The sequence below is a fragment of the Neofelis nebulosa genome, chromosome 2, assembly GCF_028018385.1.
Source record: "Neofelis nebulosa isolate mNeoNeb1 chromosome 2, mNeoNeb1.pri, whole genome shotgun sequence".
NCBI lineage: Eukaryota > Metazoa > Chordata > Mammalia > Carnivora > Felidae > Neofelis > Neofelis nebulosa.
Window position 1 is genome coordinate 203358329 of NC_080783.1, and position 19053 is coordinate 203377381.

General features: G+C 45.8%; 1 protein-coding gene across 1 annotated transcript in view; it reads right to left on the bottom strand.

Annotated features, from left to right (window-relative positions):
* Window positions 1–1609: 1609 nt before the first annotated feature.
* Window positions 1610–19053, bottom strand: part of MACO1 (macoilin 1) — a 63597-nt gene continuing 46153 nt past the window's right edge. Inside the window, exons 7-11 of the mRNA XM_058718575.1 lie at window positions 15374–15532; window positions 13899–14081; window positions 11605–11725; window positions 7531–7705; window positions 1610–2083 (exon numbers count right to left, since the gene is read on the bottom strand). Coding sequence (XP_058574558.1) covers window positions 1881–2083; window positions 7531–7705; window positions 11605–11725; window positions 13899–14081; window positions 15374–15532 — 841 coding nt within the window. The 3' untranslated portion in view covers window positions 1610–1880. The remainder of the gene's footprint in view (window positions 2084–7530; window positions 7706–11604; window positions 11726–13898; window positions 14082–15373; window positions 15533–19053) is intronic.

Here is a 19053-nt window from a genome sequence, read left to right on the forward strand (position 1 = left end):
TCGAAGGCCCATTCAGAACAATCTACCTTGTGGTCCCTCCTGCAAAGTTTAAAAAGGCAGAAAACTAGTTTTATCTGTAAGAAAATGTTTTTATTCTTTTGAACCCCACAGGAAAGAAAAAAAAAAAAAAAAAAAAAAGAATGCAGCCAAGACCAAGTGTTTAACGAAAATAGTGTCCCAAAAGGCAGCAAAGTGGGGGAAACCTCAACACAAAGTCAGTGACAATTTTCCATGTTTTTGCACAAGGATGAAAAAAACCTATGACAGTTCTGAGTTAACACTTCCATGGTGACAATTACACAAGATGATTCAAAAATGCAAAATGGCAGCAACATGCACACCTGGCTAAAGCTAGAAGTTTTTTTTTATTTTTTCTTACCCCCAAATAAGATCTGTGATTAAAAGGATGATTCTTTTTAATACTTCGATTTTGCTGACTTGCTCGTCCCCCTTAATCTGCTTTAAATATGACGTGCACGCCAATTGACAGGAAATTTGGGAAGAACGGTGTCCTTCCAGAATCCATGGCAAGGAAGCAAAACCAATCTATTTGGTTCCTTAATTTTCCTAGTTTCCCAATACAATTTTGCCTCGCCCCTCCCTCTCCCCGGCCCTCCCCCCGCCCCCACCCGGATTCTTAAACACTTCCAAAAGTGGCCAGTGCAAACACTTTTCTACCAGTGTCTAATATACACTTGAAACCGAAATCTTTGTGCAGAGTTTTGAGTTTAAAACTCTTAAAAACAAAAACAAAAACAAAAAAAACAAACCCTCCTTGGCACAAGAGCTGAGGAATAGTCAAGTTTCTTTTAAATCATCCAACACAAGATGATGAAGAGAGGAAAAGCACAGTTAAACGAAAGGAGATTAAAAAATGAAACCCAACAAACCCGAACCCGGAACTGCAGCTTTCCTTGGCTGTCTTTGCAGGTCTGTGGCACACACACATGGCCCGGCTCCCCGCCCCCAGGTGCTTGCCTCGAGAAGTCCAGAACACCCGGGTGCTTTCTCTGAGAGGACACGGGATGCAGCCGGGGTGGCGTCCAAGAGCCCAGCTACACGCCAGTTGTACAGCAGGATCCGCAGTGAGCTCGACACAGATAGAAGACAGATGACGGGGAAGGGGGAAGATAGTTTAAAGTCATCAAGTTTCCTCTTGAAATGTCTTTTCCCAAGGCACTGCTAGCGATTTTCTAGGACTGCACACCCGAGGGGGACAGGAGCATTTCCGACTCGACCCCAGGGACGCTCGAGAGCTAAGTCCCATCACCTGGCTCCCCTCGGCTTACGGGACACTCCTGGGGTCTGTCTGCTCCTCGGAGGGGTAATCACCTTTTGTTTTCTGTCATGTCAATAATCATCTTGGGTAATGCAGCTATGAGAGCAAAGCTGTGTGAGGTTATTAACCCTTCCACTCTAAAAAAGAAACGCTTCTGTTAGCATCCCACGTGAATCCAACGTGCAGGTTTTGCTTGCTTATTTAAGAACAAAACAGAACAAAAATAAAGGATTGGGAAGCAAAAACCCTGCTTTTGTTTGTTTGTTTGTTTGTCTGTCTGTTTTCTTCAAGAGGAAACTGTAAGAATACATAAAAGGCAAAACTGGCTACTTGAAATCCAAGAATGGTTTTAATGTGTTGGCCGAGAAAAATAAACTGCAAAGTTCTGTGAGGTCTTCTAAAAATTTACAAGAAAAACTGATGGGCAGTTCTAATCAGACTTGGATGTTATCTTTCCCCCCTTTTTAAAAACGACAACATATACAGTCCCACAAAATACAATATAAACTTTTTTTTTTTTTTTTTTATCTTGACTGCCAGAGACGCTCCTTTGTGATGCCTTCTGGTAACCAAATGGCTGGGCAAAAGCCACAGCTGGCCTTCATTTCTTCAGGGGCTGGTAAACAGAGGCATTGGGATCAAGTCCAGAGGGGCTGGTCTCCACAAATTTGGAAGAGTAGTGGGGGGAAACGGGGCTCAGGGGGCTGGTCGTGGCGCTGTACGTTATGCTGGGCATGACGGCCATGACTTCGGCTATCTTCTGTTTAAGGTCCTTGATTTCCTGGTCTTTCTGAAGAATTTGTCCTGAAAGAGCAAAGACCCACCGTTAGTGAGAAGGGAGGGTCCCTCTAACACAATCCCTCGCGGAGGCCCAATCCCAAGTGAGTTCGCCTCCAGCTCTGATGGCTTCTAAGGGTAGGAACTTTTCCTGTTAAGGGCCAAACAATAAATATTTTAGGCATTGCGAGCCACACACTTTGTTGTTTTTTTTTTTTTTTTAAGTTGATTTATTTTGAGAGAGAGACAGGGAGCACAGTGGGGGAGGGACAGAGAGAGGGAGAGAGAGAATCCGAAGCAGGCTCCATGCTGTCAGTGTGGAGCCCTACTCGGGACTCGATCTCATGACCTGAGCCGCAGTCAAGAGTCAGATGCTCAACTGAGTCACCCAGGCGCTCCCCCCGCCTTTTTCTAACATGCAAAAACCATTCTCAGCCCATGGGGAATACAAGAACAGGTGGCAGGCCAGTCTGGCCTGTGGGCCGTGGTTTTACAGGTGTTTAAAAAGGGATTCTGGGGGCGCCTGGGTGGCGCAGTCGGTTAAGCGTCCGACTTCAGCCAGGTCACGATCTCGCGGTCTGTGAGTTCGAGCCCCGCGTCAGGCTCTGGGCTGATGGCTCGGAGCCTGGAGCCTGTTTCCGATTCTGTGTCTCCCTCTCTCTCTGCCCCTCCCCCGTTCATGCTCTGTCTCTCTCTGTCCCAAAAATAAATAAAAAAACGTTGAAAAAAAAAATTAAAAAAAAAAAAAAAGGGATTCTGTTTATGGAGGGGTGACAAGCGACACGTTGAGCCACGTGTGGAGCGCGGCAGTCACCCGCGGCAGCCGAGAGGGTGCACCACGGCTGCACCTCTTGAGCGGGAATATTTTTCTGGGAGGCTGGACATCTGAGTGTCAGACCGAGGGATACAGAACACCTGAGGCCCGAGAATCCATCACCGCACGCTGGGCCTCCGGGTTCCCCTACAGAAGGCACACGAAGCCCGGCAGCGGCTGCACTGGGGGGTGGAGAGTGACACAGTGTGCTCCTCCCCACCTCTTGGCACTGTGCCGCTCGGCCTGTTGGCCCACTTTGCACCTGCCGGACACTTTCACGTTACCTGACTCGGCCGCCCAGCATCCCCCCTCCTCCCGCTATGCTTAGCTTCTTGACCCAACCAACTCCTGCCTTGGGCCGCTTCCTCTTCTGGGCTTCTCCTGCTCTGTGTTCACTCCTGAGGTTTCACTTCCTCACTAGGCTTTCCCTGACCCTCCCCTTAAAATCAGACCCGACCCTGCACGCACCCCGCCAATCCCTAGATTCTCAACACATCCCATGCTTTCCTTTTTGTCCCTTTCTTCTAGTAAGGATAATAATTACAACGGCTAACACACAAGTGCCAGGCACTGCTCTAAGTGCTTACATAGACAAACTCACTTATCACAATGACTCTAGGATGTGGGAATTACCATCATCATCATCATCATCCATTTTATAGATGAGGAAACTGAGGCAGAGAGAGGCCGAATGACAGAGCCAGGATTCAGCTCTGTGCGGTCTGGCTCCAGTCTGCACTCCCACGTACCACATTCTTTTACCTCCTGTAACTACCCATTTGGGTGATGCTCTGTGCCCGTCATCTCCAGTGGCCTCTGCTCCATGAGGGCAAAAGCTGGGTTTGTCCCCTTGTTCGCTGCCACATCCCTAGTGCCCAGCCCCCCAGAAAGCTCAGGCTCTGCAAGTTATGTCTCCTGCCCAAAGTCATTCCGTGATTAAGAGGTCGAGCGGGATTTAAAACTGGCACCACTGTTCCAGAGCCCACGCAATTTGCATCATGCTTTGAAGCTCCCTGGTCTACTGAGGGAAGAACACTCAGGACTCAGGAGTAGCCCTTCAGAACTTCAGAAATTTAAATGCTTTCAAAAAAAAAAAAAAAAAAAAAAGAGGTTGCATTTGAGCTGCACTCAGTTTGAGTCCTGCAGAAGGTGGTAATATATTTGAAATGCAAGAGGGCGCGGTGACATATCTTTAACAAGCATGTAGTAGAGATGAAAGTCATTTTGGAAGTGGGATGAATCAAATGATACAGAAAGTAGGAAGCAGAAAAGCAACAAGGGGTTTGATTTGAATTACAAAGTTGGATCCTTATTAGAATATTCTCAGCTTGACAAGGGGGGGGGAAGTAGTGGGAAGGCCCAGCAAAGAGCAGTAGAAAGGAACTGCTCTGACTTCCTTCATGGCCCCTCAGCTTCAAGTTCGCATCAAATATCCTCCTTCCCTTTGAACAAAATAAGCCTCGGATGAATAAAATACCTAACGGCATCTGTGAGCCGCTGTATCCTTTCTTTTTTCCCCACGCAGATGCAAGTTTGATGTTTTTAATCAGTAACATGCAAACATTCCCGGAGCTTTGAAAAAGGCAGTTCTCTGCTTTTTTTGTCTCTTTGCAAGAATTCGTGGGCTGACACGGAAGCCCAGTCTGCGCTGGGAAGCCAAACTCCCCTTGGCCACTCAGAGACCGGGTGCTCCCGCACTCCAGGGGGCTGTCCTCCCACAGTGCAAATCAGAGCAGCTGAAATGAGGTGGCCCCTTTCGCAGCCAGCTGAGCCAGGAGGGCACAGGAACCGGTGTGTGGCCAGAAGTTCCGCTTTATTTATTTAAACCAAAAAAATTTTTTTAAGTTTAAGTAATCTCTACAACCCAACGTGGGGCTTGAACACATGACCCCGAGATGAAAAGCTGCGTGCTCTTCCAACTGAGCCAGCCAGGCGCCCCAGAAGGTCAGCTTTAGAACAGAATTCCCAGGAACCTTCTTCTTAAATGCTTTTCCCTGAGTCCACAGATTAATAAGCCCGACTCCCAACCTGCCATTCTTCTTGCTCTATCATCTGGGCCATCCCAAGCCCCTCCTACGGCTCCATTAACTTTTCACAACTTGTATATTCCCCCCTGCTCCCGGGGTTTGGGCCCTCTCGCTGGAGATGAGACCCCAAATGCCCCCTGACTGACGATGATCTCTCACCTGGGTGTCCAGGAAACGACTCCAACTCAGAGCATCTCCAACCAAAGTCACTCTCTCTTCTCGTTCCCTGATTCTGTTCTGTTCTTCTTCTCTGCTCCCAGCAACTTTATCCTCCCACATCCCCCAGGTGCCTCCACTTTCCTTCCCTCCCTGTCTGGACCACCCTCCCTCCCCCACACTCCCCACCTCTGAGACAAAAGACAGTCACAGCCTCCTAGGGAGTCTACCTGCCTCTCCTCAATCTCACCTTCCAGATCCATCTTTCACATTGCTATTGGAAAGACGTTTCCAAAATAATGGCCAGAACACGTCACCCCGTCCCTCCTGAAAAATCGAGGGAAGACACAGTCTGGTTTGGCTTCATTCACGGTCCCCCTCATCTCCCAAGTCCTCCAGCCTGAGGCCACCGCTCATCTGGACGTTTCTTTCCTTTGCTTGCACGAGCTCCCCAGGTAACAATGTCTTTCCCCTGCCATTCTCTGCCCTCAGAATCCATCCTTCAAAGCCCACTCAATGTCCCCTCCCTCGTGAAGCCACCCCTGATCACTGCTCTGGCCCTTCAAGTCCCCCACCTCTACCCACTGGCAATAGGCCTCTCTGCTGTACACAGGGCCCACAGGGTCCAGCCATCTTTGTGATCGTACTAATACATCGTTGGCCTTCTGCACATTCATTCCCTCCTGGGGGTAAGTGGAGTCTTCTAGAAACCACATGCAAGTAAAATTACAACAGACTGAAGGCAGAAACAGGGATGAGAACCGAACTATCTTCTATTGAACCAGAAACTAAAGAGATTGGCTCAGAGTAAAACAATGCCATTTTTCCTCATTAAATTTTCTCTGGGGTTTTGGGCAAATATAGTTCTTTCTCATACAAATAAGTTATATGCTTATTATGCTATTTGAAAATGAATTAATACATGTTTTAAGTTTTAATTTCTTTTAAACAAATTTTTTTTTAACGTTTATTTATTTTTGAGAGACAGAGAGCACGAGCGGGGAAGGGCAGAGAAAGAGGGAGACACAGAGTCCGAAGCAGCCTCCAGGCTCTGAGCTGTCAGCACAGGGCCCGAGATGGGGCTCGAGCTCACAGACTGCGAGATCATGACCTGAGCCAAAGTCGGATGCTTCACCGACTGAGCCACCCAGGTGCCCCCAAGTTTCAGTTTCTAATAGGTAAATACTGATTGACATAACCCACTTGGAAAAAATCTCCTTGGGTTACTCAATAATTTTAAGAGTGTCAAGGGGCCCCCAAGACCAAAAAGTTTGAACACCCTAGTAGATCCCCCACCACACTGTGTCTTATCTGTACCTCTCTCTCCTTCAGCTTCTCGTACGCATGCTTTGAATGTTCTTTAAGTGCCTGTTGAAATAACCTTCTCCTACTAAGTCAGCTGTTTGATTTTTTTTTTTTCAGTAATCTATGCTGGCTAATTAGTTTCTTGGATAAAATCTAAATTTCTTTTCATCAGGTTGTATCAGGCCTCTGTTCAGAAGCCTTCCAAAGCTTCCCGTGTTACTCAGAGCAAAGTCCCAAGTTCTTTCCAAGGGCTACAAATGTGGCCCGGCCACTCTGACGCCAGCAACCATACCTGCCCCTCAGGCTGTGGCCTATGCTCCTGAGGCCTGAAGTGCTTTTCCCCCGGAGATTTTAGATTTACGTGGTTCCCTCACTCTCTTACTTTCAGCCTCTGCCCAAATGCTACCTATTCAAAGGATTTTCCACGACCACCGTGTCAGACTAGTGGCCCCACACAGACACTCACACTTCTTGCCTGGATACTGCCTCATTTTTATCCCTGCATCCATCAGCACCTGATACGCTCCATGCCTGCTTGTTATTGCCTGTCCCCTTGGGGCGTCTTGCAGTGCCCAGCACACAGTAGGGCCTCAGGAAGTAGCTGTGGAGTGCACAGCCTACTCTCCAGAAGCTGCTCCCAGTGCTCCCTCATTCGTAACCACGTACAGCCGGCTGCGGCCTGGAACGCGTCAGGCCTTCCTAGCTTCCCTGGCCTCCCTCAAGCTGTTTCTTCTGTTCAGATGCCTCTCTGCCCCTCGCCCTCCTACACTGCTTCGTCACTGAGCTAACCCCTGCTCATCATTCAAAACCCAACTCAGACATCAGCTCCCCTGAGAAACAGCCCTCTAACTCCCAGACTGGCTCAGTCCCTGCCCCTCGGTATGTTCCTACACCACCACCTTTGGGGGACTCCGCAGTTGTCTCTTCAACAACACCGTGAACTCCTTGAGCACAGAAACTCATCCCCTTCTCTGTGTGCCCTGCACTTGACATACTCTCACCTCAAAATACGTCCGCGGAATGAATTAATGTGATAATTCCTAGATGTCAAGGTCGGGCACTTACAAACCGAGAAAACCGAATGTCTTTGGTTCTGAGCTCTAAGGGACGTGTGCTGTGTTCCTGTGCATTGTTCGTCACACCACCTCCTCTGGGGCCTGCTGCTCTCCTACCTTGGGCGATCTCGAGCTGTCGCTTTGCGTCCCCCAGTGCAGAGAACAGGTCCAGCTTGATTCTCGTCTCTGCGCTCAGACTGTTCTCCAGGTGCTGTGTTTTGTCTTGCATGGCCGAGAGCGCTGACATTAACACCTCAGTGTCCTTCTCATTTTCCTTATACTTCCGAAGCTCCTATCAACATCATCAAAGCAGCAAGATGTTACAAGATAGTTTTGGCATCGATTTCTACCAATTAGCCTGAAATCACAAATAAAATCCCACTATTACTGACCTGGCCCCTAGAATACAGAATCCTGGTGTTTCATGGGTTAAGAATCTTACCACTTGGAGTGAAAAATGTATTTATATGATGATATGACATACAAAACTATTTTAGTAGATGAATTTGATGGTGTTGGGCTGTTTCTAGTAACAGTGGACTCTGTTTCCAAATAAAACACTTTCTTACAAGCCTAATTCAGAACGTACAAAGAACTTTTTCCTTGCCGCCTGCTGCAAATGCTGCCGTAATGCTGTAATCAATTTGCCAGAAGTCTACTCTCAATTTGCACTAAAAAGTTATAAAAAACGTTCATTCTTTTGATAGGACATACTGCAGAGTAAGCCCACTTAAAACAACTGGTAATGTCGCCAATAAATACATATATTTAAATATAAATATACACACATACAGATATTTTAATTTTTTCATTTTAGAGAAATCCAAACTTATTACAGAGAATTAGAAATATATTAAAGTTCAAAGGAGAAAATGAAAATTACTCAAACTCCTGACAGCATAAAAAACTTTATATATTTTTAGTCTTTTAGAAGCATATGTATATCTTTTAGCATAAATGAGATCACACCATATGTAGTTTTGTATAGTTTTTTAAATCAACTGGTTTTTGAAAATGTAATTTTTAACGGCTATATAATATTCTTGTATATGTACCATAATTTATTGAATGAATCTCCCTTTGTTAAGATTTTGTTTTCATTTATATACCACTATGATGAACATCTTTGTTTATCAATCAATGATGAGATTTTAAAATGTTTATCTTAGGCAGGAGTTCTGAAAAGGGAAATAAAGTATATGAACTTTTCCAGAAAGTTACACTTCTGCCAGCAATTATGAGGCCTGTTTCTATTATCCTCACCCAGGCTGATATTATCATTTAAAAATTCTTTGCTAATTTCACAAGGGATAAGGAAAATAAAAGCAAAAATGAGCTATTGAGACTACACCAAAATACTTTTGCGAAATGAAAAGGCAACCTACTACATGGAGAAGATATGTGCAAAAGAGATATTCAGTAAGGGGTTAATATCCAAAATATATAAAGAACTTCCACAACTCAAAACCAAAAAAAAAAAACCAACCTGATTAAAAATGGGCAGAGGATCTGAGTAGACATTTTTCCAAAGAAGACATACTACGAAAAGATGTTCAACGTCCCTAATCATCAGAAAAATGCAAAATAACAAAATCACTTTATACCTGTCAGAGAGGCTAGTATCAAAAAGACCAGAAATAACAAATGTCAGTGAGGATGTGGAGAAAAAGGAACCCTTGTGCACTGTCGCTGGGAATGTAAACTGGTGCAGCCAGTATGGAGGTTCCACAAAATATTAAAAGTAGAAATACCATATGATCCAGTAATTCCACACCTGGGTGTTTACCCGCAGAAAACAAAAACACCAAACATGCACCCCTATGTTTTTTTGTAGCATTATTTACAATAGCAAAGACATGGAAGCAACCCAAGGGTCCATCAAGAGCTGAGTGGATAAATAAAATGTGATATGTATTTGTACACACACACACAGAGAAGAGTATCACTCAGCCATAAAAAAGAACAAGGTCTTGCCATTTGGGACAACACGGATGGACCTAGAAGACACTATGCTAAGTGAAATAAGGCAGACAGAGAGATACAAGTATCATGTGACGGCACTGATGTAAGGAATCTGAAAAACGAAACAAACGAACAAAGAAACAAACGAAAGCAGAAACAGACCCAAAGATACAGAGAACTGGTGGTTGCCAGAGGGTAAGGGGATTGTGAGGTGGGCAAAATGAGTGAGGGGTGAAGTGAGAGGTATAGGCTTCTAGTTCAGAATAAATAAGTCACGAGGATAAAAAGGTACAGAAAAGGGAATACAGTCGAGGTACTGCAACTACACCCTAGTGTTGTATGGGGACACTTGCATTGAACACAGCATGACATACAGAGTTGTGTGCAATCACTACGTTGTACACCTGCAACTAAAGTCACGTTGTATGCCAAATATAATGCCATTAAAAAAAAAAAGAAACAGGGGCACCCGGGTGGCTCTGTCGGTTAAGCGTCCGACTTTGGCTCAGGTCATGATCTCGCGGTTCGTGAGTTCGAGCCCCGCGTCGGGCTCTGTGCTGACGGCTCGGAGCCTGGAGCCTGTTTCAGATTCTGTGTCTCCCTCTCTCTCTACCCCTTTCCTGCTCATGCTCTGTCTCTCTCTCTCTCTCAAAAGTAAATAAACATAAAAAAATTAAAAAAAAAAAAAAAGAAAAATTTCTACAGGAGAGAAATGGTATCTAATTTTAATCTATAGGTCTTTGGTGATTGATGAGGATATATTCTTATATTCTTTTCAGCCATTTCTTTTTCTTCTGTGAATTATTTGTTCACATCTTTCGCCTATTTTTCCAACTGAGCTTCACTTAACAAATTTTATGAGCTACTTACATATCAAGAGTATTAATTCCTTATATTTGTTGCAATACCTGTACCCCCCTCAATGGATTTTTTTGATTTGTTTTTTTTTTTGTTTTGTGATTTTTTCCCCCTTATTTTCATTTAGAACATTTTTCCCGGTTTCAAGATCAAATAAATTCTAGTATATTTTCACCCAGTTTAAAACAAAATGCTTCTTTTCACCCCGAATTCAACTCTTCATCTGGAATTTCTTTTTGTGTGGTAGGAGATGAGCTTCTAATTTTTTTTCCTGGTCATTTAACTGTTCCAAAGCCTTTTTCTGACTGATCCTCACTGTCCCATCCATTTGTGCTGCCACCTTTATTACACACTTTGGGCTTGGTCTCCAAGTTGTGTCATCTACTCTAGCGACTTCCCTTTTTTTTTTTTAAGGTTATTTATTTGAGAGAGAGAGAAAGAGTGTGTGCATGTGCAAGTAGGGGAGGGGCAGAGAGAGAGAGAGAGAGAGAGAGAGAGAGAGAGAATCTCGAGCAGGCTCCTCGTTGTCAGCGCAGAGCTCGACGTGGGGCTCGATCTCACAAACTGTGAAATCACAACCTGAGCTGAAATCAAGAATCGGATGCTTAACCGACTGAGCCACCCAGGGACCCTAACGTTACTTTTTTTTTTGTTTAACGTACATTCATTTTTGACACACACAGAGAGAGAGAGAGAGAGAGACAGCATGAGCGGGGGAGGGGCAGAGAGAGAGGGAGACACAGGATGGGAAGCAGGCTCCAGGCTCCGAGCCGTCAGCACAGAGCCCGACGCGGGGCTCGAACCCACAGACCGCGAGATCATGACCTGAGCCGAAGTCGGACGCCCAACCGACTGAGCCACCCAGGCGCCCTCTAACGTTACTTTTAAATGTCCCTTTGCAGAACCAATGCCAAATACTTGGCTAAAGTCCACATGGGTCAGAAAACTGGTTGTGTCCATGGCACTGGCAGCTTTTCCTCTCATGCACTGCTCAGAACTGCAATCTGCAAGGTGCAGAGCCATCCAGAACGGTGAATTCCCTGGTAACGGACAGAGGCTTAGGGCTAAGAAGAGGCATACACGTTCCAAAGATACTAGTCTGGCCTCTAACCCGAAAGAATGAGATGAATCTACAGGAAGTCAAATTCTGGTATAAGCCATGTCAAAGGACCACCAGCATTCCTGGTTGTGTTAGAATCCAGCTAATTAAGTGTGACTTGAACGAGCTGCACGAGGCTAGAGCTTCTTTTTGGCCTTCAGAGATTTTCCGAGGTGGTGGGGTTTGGCCTCGTATCAAAAGGCACCATCTCCACCCTGCAGCAGTGAGCACACAGCTAACAAGTACGAGAAAGTCCTCTGCGCCCCCCGTACCTGAACTTTCAGTTCTAGTTCTCTGATCTGCTCTTCTTTCACCTTCATGTCCATCGTGAGCTTCTTGCCCTCTGCTTCTAATTCTCTGATCCGATTCCGTAAGGTTTCGGTGCACTCCCCCCTTTTGAAAAAAAAGAAAAGGAAAGAAAGAGATTTAAAAGACTGTATGGTTTACTTACACTGCAGGACTGATATTTCTCTTCTACTCCGGAGTTGGTCAGGTTTTCGTTTCTGGCCCAGTCCGCTCATTCTCTGTTCCTTGATTGTTTCAACAATGATCTAAAATAACTATCATTAATTGGGTATCTAACACAAGCCAGGCGTAAAGTGAGGTACTTTACCCATTCTGCCTTCTTTGCAAGGGCAGGACATATTGTCCCATTTTCCAGATAAGAAAACTGAGACCACACAGATATAATACTAGTCCAACACCACCTAGCTGGTAGCTCTCAGAACTGGGATAAGAAGTGAGGTTTTCCAGCTTCCTAACGCAGCCAGCTTCCACCAGGCCACGTGACCTGAGGCGGTGCCCAGGAGCTGAGTAAGAGAGCCCCGGGCAAGTGCTGTCTCCAGCAGGGGGCAGTGAGCTAAAAAGTTTTCACTTTTGAGGGTCTATGCATCGGCAAGTTCACTTCCCTTGAATCGTGAAGTTGCCACAGCATCAGGCTGCTTCTCAGGGCCGTATTAAGGACAAACTAAAAAAGGTGATGGCAATGGCCACTCTGAAGCTGACTAAGCATTCACATCACAGAAACAGCCAGATGGAGAAAGCAGGTGTCCTGTGCCTACCAAAAAGGAAGGTCCAGCGAGAGACTTACACCTGGAGATTTACTCGGGAATACAGACGGCCTCTACGGAAGGGTTGGCAGACAAGGGCCATCTAAGGAGAAGACCAAAACAAACAGGCTTGGCTGGAAGCGAAAGGGAGTCAGGGAAGAGACTGAAACCAAGGTCCTGATTCTCAGGCATCAGGCACTGAACAACTTGGTTAAGGGACTGTCATAGCCTCCTCAGTGGACTTTTTTTCAGGGTAGGTGCTGGACGAATTAAGGACAGCACAGGCCACACCAGGTGACTGCTCAGAAAAATCTCCTGCCAGTGTCAGTGCTTCAGAAACTTGGGCTTTTTTCAGAAGTCTGTGCTTACAAATCTTTAAACAAATGAACAAACAAAACCCCCACGTGCTAGGCAGGCTCGTAAAGTGTCTTGTGAGTCTGTATAGACGCTGATGGGCCAAGTGAGCTCAGCTACGTGCACTAGAGAGTCTACCGGGGGTGGCGGGCTCACACAGGAGGAACGAGTTCTCTCTGGCTATTATTTCCTTAAATGCGAAACGATGGTCCATCAGTTTTTCTACAGAGCCCAACAGAAGGCTTTTAACATGTCGTAAGGCAAAGAGCAAAACTTAAGGAAGAACGACGGTAGAGATGTATCACGTAGATACAAATTAGGGTCAAGACTTAAAATGAAATAAATAATAGTTTACCCTCGCCCTGCAACTGTAAACCCGTAACTGACCCCTACACACAGATGGAATTCACTAGTCAAAACAAACACAGAAGGGAAAAAGTGATAAAGTGAAGCAGGGCACCCCCTCCCCTCCGCTGCCAGCGCTCTCCCCCCGCCCAAGAGTTCTCTAAACGATCTTCTCTCCTTGCTGGAATTCAGGCGGCAATTACATATCAGTTTCTGGAATCCTTACATCCTTTTCAATGGTGTAGAAGTAGTCCCCAGTTCTCCTCACTCCACAAATTCAATGATATCTAATAGTGACCTAAGTTTCCTTTCACCTTTTCCAGTTCATTTGACAGTTTGCTGATAGCCAACAAAGACAGGAGCCATCAGTACAAAGTACTTGGGCAAGCGACATTTTCCCTGTCCTCTATTTTAAGACAAAAACTCCAGAAACACACACACCTGAGAGTAGAGAGTAGCGACCGCTCTATAAAGGGAATAAAATCCCAGACTGGAACCTCTCCAAGCGTTTAGCAGTTACCGGCCACACACAAAGTGACCGGAAACCCATTTACAAGCAGCACTTTGCTCCCGGGTGCGGGAACCATGGTGAGTCCCTCCTCCCACTCCATCGATGAGGTCGCCAAAGGACGAAGCTGTTACAAGACAGTGCGAGTTGCACAGATGGGGCTTGGCCAGCTCATGCAACAGTGCTCGGTGGCCACCTATCCCTGCACGATCGCTCTATTCCAATCCTGCCCAAGGCCTCAAATCCCCATGCCTGTCTTGCTGCAAGGCAGGCCCACCTCAGAGGAAGCGCTCGGGTGACGCACACATACCTCGACGCAGCAGCAAATGCAACGGCCCGGGCAGCAGTGGCTTCTTCTAACTTCTTCCTTTTTTTCTCCTCCATTAACTGCTTTTCTACAAAACTTCGGGCTTCCTGCTCAGCTTTCAGCTTTTTCTCCAGCTGGCTGATATTCTGCTTGTCTTTTTGCTTCATTTGCACAGCATTATGTAATCTATATGGAAATGATTATCACAGAGTTTTGTAATTAGAAATGCCCACTCGGAACCCTGGAGGAACATGGCTCCTCTTTTGAACAGCAAATCGTTAAGAGTCAGCTCCCAGAGATCCCAGGAAAAACACAATGTTGTTATTATTTAACAATCCCAAAACATCAACAGAGAGGTTACCTACCAAGATACAGAGTAAGTGATTACAGAAGGTAATGATAACAGGTAAAGTGATTACCTGTTAAGGTAAGTGATCTACAGAAGGTAACCCAGAAAAGAAGCATAAAACAAGTTTCCATCAGAGGGAAAGACGGCTGTAGAACTAAGTCTAGTGCCCCAAAGCACCTTGAAGAAACTTTATCCAGCCCCACTGAAACTGAGGTCAAGGGTGGGAAGGGGAGGTTTTTCTTTGCCTGAACACAGCCTTTCCCTTTCCAGCTGTGAGATGTTTTCTGAGGATCCCAAAATAGATCCTGGAGTTAGAGTCACACAGTGCTTCATTTCAGACAGAAATTTTAGCCACAGTCCCTTCCCTGCCTCCCACCACCCCCAGCTTTACCTATCAATAGAAGGTGAGTTTATCTCAGTATATCAGTGTAAGGTGAGATGTTCTCCATCCCACATGTGAGCCAGAAGCAATGGAGAAGCTATTTGCTTATAATAAGCTGTAACGCTCGAGTTATGCTGCTCAAAAATGCTGAAGGACTTCTCTTTCAATGGGGAAAGCCCACAGCCTAGAATAGTAATCACTACCCCAGGCACACACTGCAGAGATTGAAGAAAATAAAAAAATGACATATTCGTATGGAGTCAAGAAGAAATTCCAGGACGAATCAATGGGAAGCATAAACAAATGCACACAGAAGAGCTGGCTTTTTGCTTGCCTCTTCAAATAAAATCAAAGTTCAATGTCATTTTTGAGTTCCAGAGATGAAGGTAAATAGAGTGCATTATTCCCCTGGAAACTTTCATTCAAAGGAGCAAGATTTTCACATTGTAGCGGAACTGCTTCTCGTCACTTTTACTTATATTATCACAAAGGCGCAATAACTATTTTAAACTAAGCGAAGAAGTTATTAAATGAGCAAAAAATACTAATATTAATAAACTGGTTGCAATGTAGTAAGTTTTTATAGATTTTATAGTATGTTGGCTACCTAATACTAAATTGAACACTTTAAACATTTCATCGAAAACCCCCCTTGCCAGGTCCCTCCGGCATCGCAAATCCTGTGCTCCAAGCCACAGACGGTGCGGCCGCCTGGCTCCCGACCGAAGGCCCGCGCGGCGCACGTACTTGTTCTGCAGCAGCTCGTTCTCCTGCCGGAGCTGGCCCATCTCTGAGCGGATCCCTCGCTCGGTGCTGGAGAGGGAGCTGATCTGGCTGCGGAGCTCCTGTTCCACTTGTCTGCTGGCCTGCAGATCAGCCTTTAACTTTTTAATATCTTGTTCCAGCCTAGGAGAGGGAGAAATGTGGCATTTTCATCCCGGAAAGGACACCCACGGGCCTCTGCGGGAGAGCCTGGCTCAAGTCCCAGACCGCCGGGCACAGGGCAGAAGACCCCTCCCTTCGGTGGCTCCTGCCAGCACCGGGATGCCTGCCTGCCTGCGACAGGCTTTCTATGGAGTGCTTCTTTCTGCCTGGGTCCCCGCCTCTTCCCACCACCAGAGAGTAACTGTGGGTTTCCTCCAAATGTTTGTGAACACGGACAGGTGAGGTGCTTGTGAGTTCCTGAGCTGCTAACGAAGGAGGAAGGAAAGACAGAGGGAGGGTGGCTGAAGGCTTGGGTTTCCCCCCCCCCCCAACCCTTCCCCCTGCAACACCCACACACCCTGGTGAATTTCCTTTGCCCCTCAGCAAGGGGGATGTATTAGTAACGACCAGCTTATGACCCACCTGCCCTGGTATATTCTGACAGAGCAGAATTTACCGTCTGAGATTCCCTCCCACCATGGGCCTAGAGGAGTATCTAAGACAACCTCTGAAATTACTAGCATCTTTGCTAAATGATGTTCACACTTCCGGTGACTATGACAGCAGGACTCACAAGACTCAACAACAATGAAAAAAAGAACAAATGACATGCTCCGAGAATCATAAGCAAACTCCATCTGTGAGCTGAAGCCTATCTTCTCTCTTCAGTTTCTTACGTTGGCTCCATCTGTTTCCTTTAATACAGTAATAGCTTCGTTTTAAGCGCTATGTCTTGGGGAACTCTTATATGCACATGTAGGACTGAAAAGCGTCAACAGAAAGTGTAAAATCAGGATTCTTTCTTCATGAGAGGGCTTTATAATTTCACTAGGGGCCAATAAGCAGCTACTTAAAGTGATTAAACGCTTACCGCAAGGAAGGCCGTGATTAAATATATGCGAGAAGGAATGATAACTAAAATTTAAGGAGAACTTATGCGCAGGCATTGTTCTACAGGCTTTAATGCTATGAACTCATTTAGTACACACAACAGTGGGCTAAGGGTAGATTATGACTCCCATTTTTACGGATGAAGAAGTCTAGATCCAGGAAAGGTTCCAGCCCACGGTTATACAGGCTCCAGAGCCCATTCTCCCCTTCAGCAGGCTGAGCTGTGGCTCTGTCATCTCCCCGTGGTATGGGTACAAGTGCCACAGGAGCGCTGACAAGAGAAGATGAGAACCAGGTTGGGCCTCGAAGGCTGGGCAGGATCCAGAGAAGTAGAAGAGGGGGAGGGGGCATTCTAAACAAGGGGAAAACATACTCAAAAGTAAGGACGGTCACAGATGTTTGGGGACGGAACGAGCCTGGCCTCTGAGGAAAGCCTGGACTCTGGGAAGAGAGTGAGAAAGGGCAGAAAGGGTCTGGTGGATGGATGGGACTGTGGAGGGTGGCACTGAAGGTCAGGCCGAGGTTGGCCGCCACGTGGGACTGAGAGGATATCCTTTCTGACCAACAGGCGGGCAAAAGTCAGTCTGCTACGATGAGACCCTTGTGCATTTCACTGATCTGATATTCCAACAGAACCGAGATTTCTGGATGGCAGTGGTGATCTCTCCCCAGAACGGCTGGCCCCACAGACTAAGTCCTTACAGCCATGTTTTGTTAAGCACTAAGTCCCCAGGGCCCGCCACAGTGATCAGCACGTACTAAACATATGTTGCCTGGCCTCCCTTAGAAAACCAAAGAGCAGCTTTATTTACCGATCTACCTTTTGTCACCTGAAACAAAATCTCAAAAGCAAAAAAGTCGTAAGCCATCGATGGTCACTGCCCAGGAACAGTAGCCTGTCCCCCTGTCCTGTGTCCCGGAAGAGACTTGAGACCCAGTATTCCAGAACGCTGCTGGGTCTCCTGACACAGCTCACTCCCCAGGGAAGGGGTCACAAGTTGACATCACGCCATACTTTCCCTACTGCCAGGGTTATTCCAGATGAATGTCCTCCCAGAACTGCTCTAAACAATTACAGACTGGCATTTATATCAACCCGACACCATCCTTCATTCACCCGAAGCAACCCAAAGCAGGTCAATGCTGTCAAGTTATCCCCATTAAGAAGTTTGGCTGAAAAACATGCTAGGTTATTCATCTTTCCGGAGAAGTCGATTTCAAAGTCTGAGGACTGCATTTTTAGTAGAAAGGGTGAGTTTTAAGAGGAGCATAGAGGCTTAGCATGGTTTACTAATGGGGTTTAGGATCGGGATTCTAGATTCAGCTCTGGTACCAACTCCGCAACCCTGGGCAAGGCACGTAACCTTCCAGGACTCAGTTTCCCTATCTTGGGCTAATGACCTCTAAAGTCCCTCCCAGCTTGGTCTAGGATTTCTAGGCCTGACACACTTACCGCTGGCTGCTGATCTGCTTCTTCAGATTAGCAACCTGAGCTGTATCATATGCAGAGGCACAGGAATCAAGTTCCACACAACCAGCCGCAGTTGGGAATGAAAGAAAAATTAAATCTGCTGAGCCTAGCTGTCAGTAATTTTGCAGTTTTCACTTTTTTGCATCTTTAATCTCTGAAGGCCAATTTCCCTATCCTGAGCTTAGAATAACGACAATATTCTGAATGGAAATTTAGAGTTCCTTGAAATATGTAAAAACTCGGAGAGTTAATGTAATCATGAGAACAAAAAAGCAAAATATCTTAAGCGTAACTTCCAGAGACCATAGAACCCTGAACAACAATATATTTTCTTATGTATAATTATGAAATTTTGTCAGACAATGCAATAAAAATAGAAGAGCGTGGTTACGAGGGTTACGAAAATTCATAAATTGTATACTTAGGATTCGTGCATGTTTGCAGATGTGTGTTGTACTTCAATAAAGTTTATTTATTTTTAAAATAAAATCACCTAATCTTACAAGACAGAGAAGTGAAATTAAAATGCTTCAGGATTTTCAGGGCGCCTAGGTGGCTCAGTCAGTTAAGTGTCCGACTCTGGATTTCAGCTCAGGTCATGATCTTATAGTTTGTGAATTCAAGCCCCACATTGGACTCCATGCTGACAGCACAGAACATGCTTGGGATTCTCTCTCCCCCTCTCTTTCTGCCCCTCCTCTGCTTGTGCTCTCTCAAAATAAATAAATAAACTTAAAAAAGTGCTTCAGGGGGCTCCTGGGTGGCTCAGTCAGTTAAGCGGCCGACTTCGACTCAGGTCATGATCTTGCGGTCTGTGAGTTCGAGCCCCGTGTCGGGCTCTGTGCTGACAGCTCAGAGCCTGGAGCCTGCTTCAGATTCTGTGTCTCCCTCTCTCTCTGCCCCTCCCCCACTCGTGCTCTGTCTCCCTCTGTCTCAAAAATCAATAAACATTAAAAAAAAATTATTTTAATAAAAAAAATGCTTCAGGATTTTCATAACTGCCCTTAATTTTGTAAAATTCTGAATTACTATTCTCCAAACAGCTACAGCAAACCTGTGAGCTGACACCAGCGTTACCAGTTTAAGAAACGCCCATCTATACGAACACCGCGTGATGCGCGAGATACCTTAAAGTGCTAAA